General features: G+C 32.2%; 4 protein-coding genes across 6 annotated transcripts in view; 2 read left to right on the forward strand and 2 right to left on the reverse strand.

Annotated features, from left to right (window-relative positions):
• Nucleotides 1–499: 499 nt before the first annotated feature.
• Nucleotides 500–8,203, forward strand: LOC126736880 (dihydrofolate reductase-like). Its single transcript, XM_050441489.1, has 4 exons — nt 500–695; nt 886–1,159; nt 1,208–1,317; nt 7,976–8,203. Exons 1-4 carry the CDS (start codon nt 613–615, stop codon nt 8,049–8,051), a joined length of 543 nt encoding a protein of 180 aa, XP_050297446.1. The 5' UTR covers nt 500–612; the 3' UTR covers nt 8,052–8,203.
• LOC126736879 (uncharacterized) lies at nt 4,179–6,067 on the forward strand. Its single transcript, XM_050441488.1, has 2 exons — nt 4,179–4,367; nt 5,576–6,067. The coding sequence occupies exons 1-2, from the start codon at nt 4,179–4,181 to the stop codon at nt 5,972–5,974; spliced, it is 588 nt and encodes a 195-aa protein (XP_050297445.1). The 3' UTR covers nt 5,975–6,067.
• On the reverse strand, nt 4,268–6,332 carry LOC126736878 (uncharacterized). Its single transcript, XM_050441487.1, has 2 exons — nt 6,027–6,332; nt 4,268–5,311 (listed from the first exon to the last, which is right to left on the reverse strand). Exons 1-2 carry the CDS (start codon nt 6,330–6,332, stop codon nt 4,982–4,984), a joined length of 636 nt encoding a protein of 211 aa, XP_050297444.1. The 3' UTR covers nt 4,268–4,981.
• Nucleotides 8,094–12,831, reverse strand: part of LOC126736876 (pyruvate dehydrogenase (acetyl-transferring) kinase, mitochondrial) — a 29,203-nt gene continuing 24,465 nt past the window's right edge. For all 3 annotated transcript variants that reach the window (XM_050441483.1, XM_050441481.1, XM_050441482.1), the window contains one exon: nt 8,094–8,472. In XM_050441483.1, coding sequence (XP_050297440.1) covers nt 8,281–8,472 — 192 coding nt within the window. In that variant the 3' untranslated portion in view covers nt 8,094–8,280. The remainder of the gene's footprint in view (nt 8,473–12,831) is intronic.

Here is a 12,831-nt window from a genome sequence, read left to right on the forward strand (position 1 = left end):
AAAGTATTTAAAAGTCAATAATTAATTAAATAAATTATTGTAGCTTCCAGGGGAAGTTAAATAAAAGAGTAAGAAGTTAGTTTGGTACTTGCCGGTTATACCAGGATAGCCTCTTAGTTAGGTAAATAGGAGGATGATCATGCAAGATCGGATTTATTAAACGATGTGGCAACGTAGCAACATGTTGGTCGCCAAAGGTAATACTGCGCAAGACCAGGAGAGATTGGGAATCGATCTAAGCCAGAGTTGCCATTTAGGTCATGGCCAAATGGTTTTCTTGAGAATAATTTAAATCTCAATCATAAACTAAAGAGAGAGTATATTTAATTATTTCTATAGTATGTCACTGATGACTTAAAATGTTTATAATCCAGATTATTTTTTTTTTAAGTGAGACGTTTGTAGCCAAATCCAGCTGGCAACGTTGACACGACTTGTAGCCCTACCTGTCATTCTTGTCAAAAACCGTTGACGTTTATTTGTTTTGAATTTAAAAATTGTTGGTTACGTTTTTGAATTTTATTATTTTATCAGTTTAAGTTATCAGCGGAAGCATGATGATTATATGTCTATGATTTAAGTTAGTTGAGTATAACGCGAGTTAAGAGAAAAATGGGATTAAAATTGAAACTAATCGTTGCTGCCAGTGAAAATTTGGGTATAGGCAAAAATGGCGAATTACCCTGGAGATTAAAGTAAGTGGCAAGTGTACAGAAGAAACACTGTAAAAAAAGTGTATTTTTAACTATATTTGATATTAAAGAGATTAATAACTGCTTGGCAAACATTTCCCTAGAAAAAAATTAACTTATAATTGTATTTATGTGGGTTTAAAGAGACAACAATGGTTCAAAAACAGACCTTATTTAACTTTCTCTTCCATAGGAAAGAAATGGCTTACTTTAGTAGAATGACCAAAACCACCAAAGACCCTACTAAAAAGAACATAGTTATAATGGGTCGAAAAACTTGGGAAAGCATCCCAGAACAGTTCCGACCATTACCAGGCCGTATTAATTTCATTTTAAGCAGATCCAACCTGGATTTACAGCAATATCAGGACACTTTTGGCTTTAAGAGTTTCGAGACAGCATTGGATGCTTTGAGTTGGGGGTCATTTGAAAGTGTATGGGTTATCGGAGGTTATAGTGTTTATAAGGTACTGCCATACCTGGGGACTTTATTTTTTATAAATTTGTCTTTTTAGGAAGCCTTAAGCTCGCCATATTTTGATAAGTTGTACTTGACGAAGCTGCATACGAGTTTCGAGTGTGATACATTTTTGCCCACACTTCCCGAGAATTTAAAGGAAATAAGGTTAGTGAGCATATGTGGCAATTTTTAAGTATTAAAAGTTGTGAAGAAATCATTGGGAAATAGCATAAAAAAAGACGTTCTTAACACTTTTATGTAGTTTTCTAGAAACTCGCATATATTTTTGCGAGAACTCATATATATTTGCCTTGGCGTTCCTATGGATTAACTCTCTCTGAATATTCCAAAAACATGCTTTTTCATTTCACTTGGAATCATAAATTAACAGAATGTGCTTTTAAGAAACAAAAAAAATACCTTATTACTACATTTATTTGTTTTAACCTAACGCCTACAGGTACAAAAAATACCTATGTGCGTTAATATTAAAAAAAAAGCGGTTTCCATATCTGTTTTTAATAAACCTACTTAATTAACCTCAAACTATTGTGATAAATCCTACCCTTGATTCTACATTTGTCCTTCAGCAAAACACCATTCTAAAGACCTAGACAGCATATTAATAAAAAAAAATTAGTTTTCCAACAAATGTGCAAGATATTTTGTTTTTCCCTATGTATGTTATCAGAATAATGTGAAATTTTGGTAAGGATTGGGTACATACTTATTACAGTCTTTGCTAAATTTAAATTAATTTTTTGTGTCCTTTATTATAAAATAAAGAAGTTTTTGGTGCTAAATTTATAAAAAAAAATAATTTATATTTTTTAAGCTACTAAGAATGCTCAAGTCACCTCTGCCCTTGAGAGAGTATTATACATATAATTTTTTATGAGGTTTAAAATGAATATATGAACAGATTGTTCTAATGTATATTGTCCTTTATTTATTTGAATTGTTATGACTTCTGTAATTTTTATAATCAATTGCTATTTCTTAGGTTTTTATTAGTTGTCATTTGTCCATATGTCTGATTGAAACTATTAATTATATCATTTGTAATCCAATTTTTATTTTTTTTTTGTTAGTTAAAGGGGTGCTTTCTGAACTTCTTATATGCTTGGCATAGACTTCAAAAAAAAGGTTCAATGCTTTATCAGGACCTGTTATTAATGTTCTTAGTGTAAAGTCTTCTTGTCAATCTGTATTGACATATTGATTAAGGCTCTTGTACATAAACGACTATAAAGTATACATCACACTTAGTCCTAGTCTTGTTCTGCTAAAAGTCTGTTAAGATTCCTTATATTTAACAATTTTTTGTTAGATATGTAGGAATAATAACAGTAATAAATGAGCCGCTCAGAGGAAAAGTGGTATATGTCAGTATTTTTTAATTTTTGTGTTATACCATTAATTATATTTCTACTGGTCTAATATATACATATACAGTCGAAAACTGGTATAAGTCAAAATTTTAACTTAGCTAAGATAAGCGCTTCCTAACGTTATTCCTTAACGTTTAGTCAGGTTTTTTTAGTGTTATGGTACGTAGTGTGTAGATCAGTTACTGTAGCTAAGAAAAAAGATATGATAGAACTTCTTCAGTGGATTCCCCCGATTCAGCATCAATTCTTCCTGGACTTACTGACAAAAGAAGATGCTGTTGACAGTGGTCCATTATCCGATTCTGATGAAGATTAATTTGTTTAATAACTTGTTCTTACTCTCCTCACTGTAAGTTTAGTATGTAAGATAAGTAGCAATAATGTTTTGCTCTTTAAGCTCTATATTTTTTGAACACTTTTATCAGTAATAGATATCATAGTAAACATACTACAGCTATTATTTTTCTTTGGTTCATCAGTTTTGTGAAATTTGGTTGACTTTTACGAGGAAAAGTGATATAACTCTCCAAGGTTATACCAATTTTCAGCAATGTTTTTGAAAAAAACTTACTGGAAGAATGACATTGGGCGGCAAAAATGTAATTAATGGGCGCAATCAGTAAAAATGTTTACCATATGAAATTTTAGTATAGGGTTATTATAAATATGTACAAAAAAGTAAAGAATATGTTACTGTGATTTTTTAATTCATCCAGATGCAAAATATCAATTTTCTAAATTTCTACTTTAAGGGAGTTAGACCACTTCTCCGCTGAACGGCTCAAATATTGGTTTAAAAAAATATGCATTGAAGTTCACTAGTTTTCCACCAAGAAATAGGATCTAACAAAAAATTTCTTTACTACTACCAACTTTGGTATTTGTGTTATGGAATTGAATTTTTAGAAGTTAAATTACCTAATTCGGACATAGCAGTTGAATATCCTATAACACTATTATCTGCAATCTTTAATGAATCTATGTTAACATCTCCAGTAAATATTTCTAGTCGTTCATTATTACTCAAACTTAATAATTCTTCAAAATCTTGGATAAAAAGATCTTTTGAAATAGGTGGGGAGGTTTATACACCGCTGTTATTCCCAAAGCAATATCCCTAACATGACATACTGCTCTAGCTAGTGATTTTAGATTTAGACTTATTGACTTGCCTTTAATTTTGAATGTTTCATAACCTTTTATGTTAATAGCCAGCCATACACAGACGTTATTTTGCACGGTTTATCGTGTCATCTCTAAAAACACGTGGAAAATCATGAGCGTGAGTGTTATGCGCACGCAAAATGATAGATCGGGAGGAGATTTTAAACGTGCATTCCGTTGGAGTGTGGGGAGTACTGCTTACGTCGAGTTCTGTACCCACACTCCACACCACGTGTGAGTATGTGAATAGAAACTTAATAAATTTGGGATATGATGCATTAGTGCAATTTTATCGCAAGGTCGATTTAAATGCTGATCGAGACCTTGTCTCTAAGAAAGTTCAATCGATGAGGGGTTCGTTTCGAAAAGAGCTTAAAAAATCTGAAAAGTTTAAGAGAAGTGGCGCTTCTAGTGATAGTCAGTATGTGCCAAGTCTCTGGTATTTCGATTTATTAATGTTTACCCGAGAACATGAGTTACCTACAGAGTTTTGATACTATGGCGAACAGTCCGTCATCCTCCGAAGAGACCTCTGCTTTTGAGACCGGTGATAACCTTGAGGAAAACGCTACACAAAATAGCCAAATTTCTTCAGTTGAAGAACAACAACCACGTGCTGCTTCTAGAAAGGAGAAGGAAAAAGGTGAAAGCAATGAAATGGTTAGTATACATTTTATATTATTTCAGTTTTATTTATTGCTGACAATTTAGCGTCCACTCAAACTTTATATTTTATTTTTTTGTGTAAATATTGAAATTTAAACTATAAGTTATAGAATTGTTCAGTTGTTTTCCCTTCGTTAGCATGTCCTCTTGCCAAGGTACTGCACCTTCTCCACTAAAGTAGGTAACATATTTATCGCGATTTGATTTTATTGATAAATAATTACTCTGACGTACAGTTCTTAGACCAACAAGTTGTACTTCACTTTCTCGCCATTCGGCATTGTAATTTATTTCGTGAGAGGTTGCATTTACTGAATCCAACGCATTCTCACTAACATATGATCTTGCTTTTCTCTTTAGAAAGTTATGAAGTACCAATATAGCCATTATAAAGTAACAAACTTTATGAACGACAACATTTATAGGCGTATGCAAAATTCGAAATCTGGCTGCAATCAAACCGAAAACATTCTCAACAACATTTCTTCCCCTTGATAATCTGTAATTATATAATCGCCTTTCATGAGTAAGATCCCTTTGTGAAAATGGTTTTAAAATATGGTCATGTAAAGCAAATGCTTCATCTCCTATAAACACGAAGTTTAAATTTACAGTAGTTTCCGTAATATTCCGTAAGGCAAATGAAGTCGATCTGAAATTAAATGTCTGAAAAACGTCGTGTATCCTAGTACTCCACCATCTGATAGTCGACCATTTTTTCCAACATCAACATACAAGAACTCATATTCTGCGTTCACGATCGCCATTAACATAATACTATAAAAGTTCTTATAGTCATAATACAATGCGCCTGTATTTGGTGGCGGAAATATGCGAATGTGTTTTCCATCGATGGCGCCTCCACAGTTTGGTATCTGCCATTGTGAGTTAATAAAGCCTTCAGCAACGATTCTCCAATCGTATTCACTTGACGGCATCTGAAATAAAAGAATCAATACGAAATTTATTTTCATTAAGTTACAGCAAAATTATTAAAATGTTAGTAGGTATTACTAGTATTTTTGAACCTTTTGGCTAAATAGCTTATTTAGAATTAATAAAACCAATCAATTAATTTTTTTTAAATTGTTGACGTTCCAACTTGTATTAACTTTTATAAAACTGACCAAAACGTCTTCAACTTTTAGTTAGTCTTCTCACACGGCATGTTTTTTACCATACAATGATTTTTTATTTTACAGATTTTCAAAACACCTGTCGAAGGAGCAAAGACGAAGGTGACACCACATGAGATGCAACAGCAAATATTTATGAAAAGTTGCACGGACGCATTGAAAAACTGTGATGAAGAATCAGAAAGTACAGCTTTCGGCAAATTTGTTGCCACAAAACATAGAAAGTTGAATGAGAGTCAACGGATGTACGCTGAAACCCTGATTACAAAAATATTACATAAAGCTGCTCTAAATCAATTAACTGAAGACACTAGTATTTTCGACCTTCAGTCTCAAAATCGAAATACTTTTTCTTCGCCCAGTTTGCTATCATCAATAACATCTTCACCAGCACCATCACCTGGAACATCAGGAGCAGCCGCAAAATGCAGGACAGTTGGTGTCAGATTTTTCAACGTATTTTAACATATAAAATAACTGATATAAGCTTGAATTAAAAAAAATATTCTAAACTTACCTTCAAGTAATCCTTATGTAATACCTCATATAGAGCCTTGCATGTTTCGGGTATGATGCGTCCTAAAGCTTGAGCAGATATTCCTGTAGTGAATTTAAGATCTTCATAACTACGTCCAGTAGCAAGAAAACGAAGAGTGGCAATAAGTCGTTCATCGGCAGGTATACTTTGTCTCATTGCAGTATCTTGTTTACTAAGATATGGTCGCATTAAACTCAGAAGTTCATCAAACGTATTGCTCTCCATCCTTAAGTAATTTTTAAAGTCGCCTGGATCATTATCTCTCAATTCTCGCAAAAGCGACATGTGACTATATTTTTCTCAATCAGCCAGCCATTTTTTCTGCCATATACGTCGTTTTTTCTTTTTCGTGGTTTCCATGGCCAGAACCGCACATGCAACAATACAAATTTTTCTCTTTTTATTCATTTCACAGTCAACAAACCACAAACATCGAAAATTAACTCGAAGGCATAGCGTAACTCGTCGCGCAACGAAAATTCACGTTGAAAATTTGTGCATGATCACATGCAGTTTCAAACGACACGATAAATGACACTTTTTGCCCACACACAACGATTTTTTCCTTGACACTGATGTACCACGCGCAATCACATGCTAAATGATTTGGATACTTTTTCAAGTGTTTGGTACTGACGGTCTTTTTACCATGCCGTTCTTTCATGCATGATAACCGTCACATCTTAACACGCCACGATTTTTGAAACGAAAGAATGTATGTGTATGGCTGACTAATAAGTTTATATCATTCGAAGTTAATAATCATTCGAAGATATTCGGAAAGTTTCGCTTGATACAATTATGTATGTAAATTGTCAAATTTTTTTTATAGGCGCCTGACATTTTTATGTACTAAATTAAAAATATTTGCACTTCATTATGTAGCATATTGCAGTTCACCGTCTTAGTTAAGATATTGTACTTTTCCATCCATGATAATTTACAATCATTATTCCCCATAGTCAATTATTTTTCGAGCTTTCAAGTTGATGGAAAATTGGTATCTAAGGCTGTATGTTCATTATTATGTTTTAAATTATATCTTCTGTATGCTAGGATGCAGTTGTAACATTTTTGTTGACTATTACTATTACATGTGCTTGTTTCGTATTTTCTTGCACATGTCCTACATAGTCTTTAGTGCAAGCATTGCTTTTGTGATTGTATCTTGTCAAGGGGACATCGTCGTACAGATCACAGCGATTCCAACCAATACAGACCATTCCAGAGTTGATATTAGGCATCTGGTCCACACCCCGGAAAAAATAACTGAGAATTTTGTTGTTCGTTCTTTTTGATTTTAAGTTACTGTAAATTCATTATGGTTTTGTTGTCTTCAATGATTTTTGGTATTCCGTCCTTGAACTTTTCCTATCAATCTCGAGGATTGTTCTCCTTCGGTGTGTAGCATCGAGGTTATTTCCTCTTTTATGGTGCATTTAACAAATATATTTCCATTACTTGTGCTCCTATTTTTTATCTCCTATTATTATTTAGGCTTTTTTTGCAACATCAGAATAAGTAGCAATTTTCTTAATGTTGATTTCTTTTCTAAGTTCCGTTACTTCACATTTTAGCTTTCATAGCTCATTTTTCATTTGGTTCAACAAATTAAACATATTAGGTGTTTTTTCCTAAGACTTCTTGCATTGTAAAGAAAGCAGTACTAAAACTCTTCTGCATTTTATTTTCGATGATGTTAAGCTCGTATATTTTCGACGTACAAAGGTCGCAAATACAAACTTGTTCATTGTCCACTAGTATTTTAACAACAGCAACAAAAGTCAGTTTTTCATTAATACTTCTTGAGAAAATGTATCGACAAGTAAGAACGTCTATTTTTGCTATCCTTTATCCCGATAATTCCTTTACAATTGTATATAAAATCAGCACCACAAAATGCAATAAAAATAATGTTTTTCTTATAGGGAACCTGAAGTTCCCGAGGAACTGCAAGAGGAGGACGGTCTACAATATTCATATCACGTATATGAAAAGGCATAATCAAGAAACGTCGTCTAGATAAATAAATGAAACGCAAAACACTGGAACAAGCACCTGAATAATTTAATACATATATATTTTTTTTATTTAATGCGACATTATTCGCCTAAATAACATTACATCGTCCTAATATACATACATAATAAAATCACCGTCGTTCGTTTCAGTTTTGAAACTTAAAAACGCCTAAACAGTAGTTACTTGACTAGAATCTGTGGGGCCTTAAAAACTACAATGCTCTCGTTAATGCTTCTTGGGCCGATTGGGGCAACTGGTGCTTTTTGCATCCGGTACTGATCTGTCTGTCTCCGATGTGGGCGGACTGATTCGACCAATCGCCCGTTTGTACCGTCGTTTTGTAGAATTTCGACGTGGTTTTGTTGAAAATCGGGAGCAGTTCGTTCGCCTCGTTAGAGAGGGCCTGAAAAACAACTTTTCTTTTACAACTTTACTGTCGTTTAGTTGGCATCCTCTTGTTTGATCTTTACATTAATTGTCTCACAGAAATTGTCATTAAAAGTATAATTATATCATATGACAGCTAATAATATAGTGGTTTTGTTGCATGATTTGTCTTGTTAAAATTTAAACAACTAGTACAATCTGAAGTAAAAAAATTGGATGTCTCTTAAATTTACAGAAACTTCAATTATGTAGCTTTCTATAATTTCAAGTCATATCAAAGAATAAAAATAGAAAATTTTGAAGAAGAAATTAAAGCCCTAAAAAACATAAAATATCTAGGAACACGTAAAGTGGAAAGAACTTATATTGTTTATAACAGAAGTTAGAGCTCTTATATAGAACATTTTATCAACTACGAGAATTTTTAAATAGAAAATTACTGCCTAATATTTATAAATCACTGGTTGAGTCCTTATTAACTTACGGTATCTTGATGCGGTATCTTACGGTATCTGGGGTGGTTTGTACAACAATGCATTGGAGCAACTACTCAATATTCGAACACTATATTCTAGTATATCTAGTGAATTAATGCAGAATGTTAAGCATGTTTATGCAACTTGATTTAAAACGGACAGTAACCTAATAATTCCATAAAGTTGCAAAAAAAAATTTGTCACTCATCTTGGTCTCAAATGTTTATAATCTTCCATATAGTAGACGAGAAATGTCATATACAAGTCTAATGAACAATTATGTCAAAGGCCATTCCCTTCTATTTGCATCATTGTTTTAATTTAAACTTTGTTCACATCTAGGTAAGAAGTTTTAAAGTAAATGAACCTATTAAAATGTATAGAGCAATACACTGAAAGTTTAGGCAGAATTCATTATCAATGTACTAAAATATATGTGAACATTCCAGGAATATGTATTTGTTATATTTAGTAGTACTACAATCAATTTGAAATACAGAAACCAAATATTTATAAGAGAACTAGGGGAAGCATTTTTTTAAAACTTAAATAATTTTTTTTCTAATGCCTGGATTTTGGTGATTTTTTTAATAAAAGTTTAAGAACATTCCAAAGAACCTTCTAAAACAAAAATCAGGCCGATCTGAGCACTAGAACTGAAGATATGACTCAAGTTACTTGAAACTGCCTTTGTTCTTGGACATGATTTTCAAAAACTTGAATAAAAGAGGTTCCAATTCATGGATTTTCGTGGTTATTTCAACGAAAGCTAAAAAACATTCCAAAGAAACTTTTAAAACAAAGGTCAGGTTAATCGCAGAACTAGAAGTGGAGTTATGACTCACTTAAAAAAAAATATGGCTCGAAAAGCCTGGAATAAAATTTTAAAATGCCTGGAACACAAAAATTACTAAAATTAATCGGACAATTATTTCGAGTGCCTCGAATAAAAATAATTAAAGGACGTAATTCTTTTTTTGAATAAAATGCCTGGAAGACTTAACAATAGCTCTAAATTCCTAGAATAAAAAGGAAAATTAGGTCTAATGCCAGCAATTTAAGTAGAAATAGTGTTAAATGCGTGGAAGACATACGACGACACCAAATGCCTGAAAGACTTAAAAAATAATTTCTAATATCTGGACAAATTAAGAACAACTTAATGGCTGAAATAAAAATAATCTAAAGTGTCTAAATGATGTAGACAATTACACTCCACTCTAATTTTCAATCATATTGTCACAAACTGCCTTTAATGATGTACATTGTAATTTATTTGCTACAAACTATAAAATGCCCCGGATGTGTAAAAATTCACACTCAACAGGAAAATAAAAGGGAACTTACAAAAAATTTAAGCGACATTGAATTAATAATTTCCAATGATAACCGTTAGCTATAAATTGACTAGAATGGACTGAAAACTAATTTGAAATTGCTGGAAGACATATAGAAACTACCTAAAATGCTTAAAAAGCATAGAAAATACCCGAAATGCCTCGAATAAAGTGAAAAATGATTCTAAATTCCTGGAATTAAAATAAATTAATCTAAGATGCACATAAAAATTGACCCAAATGCCTGGAATATGAGAGACAACTGGAATAGACAAAAAAAATAATCTTTGAACTTCTTGAAGAAATACAGAAACTACCTGAAAAGCTTAAAAAACACAAAAAATTACCCGAAATTTTTCATTTTATTCAAGACAAAAAAGGTACTTGAAACTGCCTTTGCTCTTCAAACATGACTTCTAAAAATTTACATAAAAAAATGTTCTAATGCATGGATTTTTATGATTTTTTTCAATGAAAGCTAAAAAACATTCCAAAGGAACTTTCAGGCCGATCTGAGTACTAGAAGTGGAGTTATGCCTTTGCCCTTGGACTTGATTTTCAAAAACTTGAATAAAACAGGTTTTAATTAATGGACTTTCCCGATTTTTTTTAATTGAAAGTTAAAGAACATTCCAAAGAAACCTTTAACACAAAAATCAGGTCGATCTGAGCACTAGAAGCGGAGTTATGACTCACATAAAAAAAAAATTGGCTCCAAAAGCCTGGAATAAAAATGTAAAATTGAATTATTTAAAATGCCTGAAAGATACAGAGAATTAGCCTGATTGAACTTCATTGCCTGGAACACAAAAATGACTAGAATTAATCGGAAAATTATTTCGAGTGCCTCGAATAAAAATAATTGAAGCACGTAATTTTTTTTAAAATAAAACACCCGGAAGACTTAACAATAACTAAATTCTTAGAATAAAAAGGAAAATTAGGTCTAATGCCTGGAATTTAAATAGAAATGGCGTTAAATGCGTGGAAGACATAGAACGACACTATAAAAGGACACCAAATGCCTGAATGACTTAAAAAATTATTTTCAATGGACAACTTAAAAACGACCGAATGGCTGAAATAAATATAATCTAAAGTGTCTAAAAGATGTAGAAAATTACTCTAATTTAATTTTCAGTCACTACATCCCGACGCGACCAACTGACTATATAAATTTAAATTTCCCGCTCTTCGATTCCGTTGGTAACACACTCGTATGGTAACAAACTCCCTTTGATGATGTACATCGTAGTTTATTTGGTACGAACTATAAAAAGCTTCGGACACGTAAAAATTCTGAAAGGATGAATGACTTGAAACAAAGATTCTATTGAGGAAAATTAAAATTAATCCAAATGCCTGGAATAAAAATAAAATTAATCTCACATGCCTGGAGTACATAAAAAATGCCTCGATTATTAAAGGTTAAACATGAAAAAAATTAAGAGACTGAATTCTAATTTCCAATGGAAACCGTTAGCTATAAATGGACTGGAATTGAGTGAAAAATAATTTGAAATTCTTTGAGGAAATATAGGAACTACCCAAAATGCTTAAAACGCATAGAAAATGACCCAAAATGCCTTGAATAAAATCAAAATTATTCACACTGGAAAAACACATAAAAACATACCCGACATTTTTCATTCTAAAAAGTTTCTTGGCACTGCCTTTGCTCCTGGACAAGACTTTTAAAAACTGCTATATAAAACGTTCTAAGGCATGGATTTTTAAGATTGTCTTAATAAAAGCTAAAAAACATTCCAAAGGAACTTTCAATACAAAAATCAGGCCGATCTGAGTACTAGAAGTGGAATTATGACTCAAGTTACTTGAAACTGCCTTTGTTCTTGGGCATGATTTTCAAAAACTTGAATAAAACAGATTCCAATACATGGATTTTCGTGATGTTTCTACTGAAAGCTTAAGAACACTCCAAAGAAATCTTTAACACAAAAATCAGGCCGATCTGAGCACTATAAGTGGAGTTATGACTCAAATTACTTGAAATTTTAAGAGGTTTGCCTCTTTCTAAAAGAAAAGAATTTTCCCGACCTGAGTATAATTAGCATTGCTCTCACCAGGTCTCAAATATTAGAGAAAATAATTCATTATCACATCTTTAAATTTTTTACTGCTATAGAAATATAAGAATATCGTCAAGATTACAGCACCGCAACAGCACTAACTGCGGTTTTAAAATATGATTTAATTAAAGCCAATGATGATGGTTTAGTAAGTGTTTTTATATTATTGGACTTCTCCAAAGTATTTGATTACCAGCTTCTACTCGCAAAGTTAAAGTACTACGGTTTTGATAAAGATTCAAGAAAAATGTGTGTCGCTTACAAACTATTGAAAAAATGGGTGCTGAAAACTAGGTGCCAAGGCGGAAATTTGATGGTTCGGGCTGAAATTTTAATAGTTTCATTGTTCCTACACTCTCTATAGAATGTAATTAACATTTTATTTTTATGTATGACAATGTATGTTCCATATTGCAAGAATCCATGCCCTGGGTAATACACTGATTTAAATCTTATCGAGACGTTTGGTAAA

Source organism: Anthonomus grandis, chromosome 5 (assembly GCF_022605725.1).
Source record: "Anthonomus grandis grandis chromosome 5, icAntGran1.3, whole genome shotgun sequence".
NCBI lineage: Eukaryota > Metazoa > Arthropoda > Insecta > Coleoptera > Curculionidae > Anthonomus > Anthonomus grandis.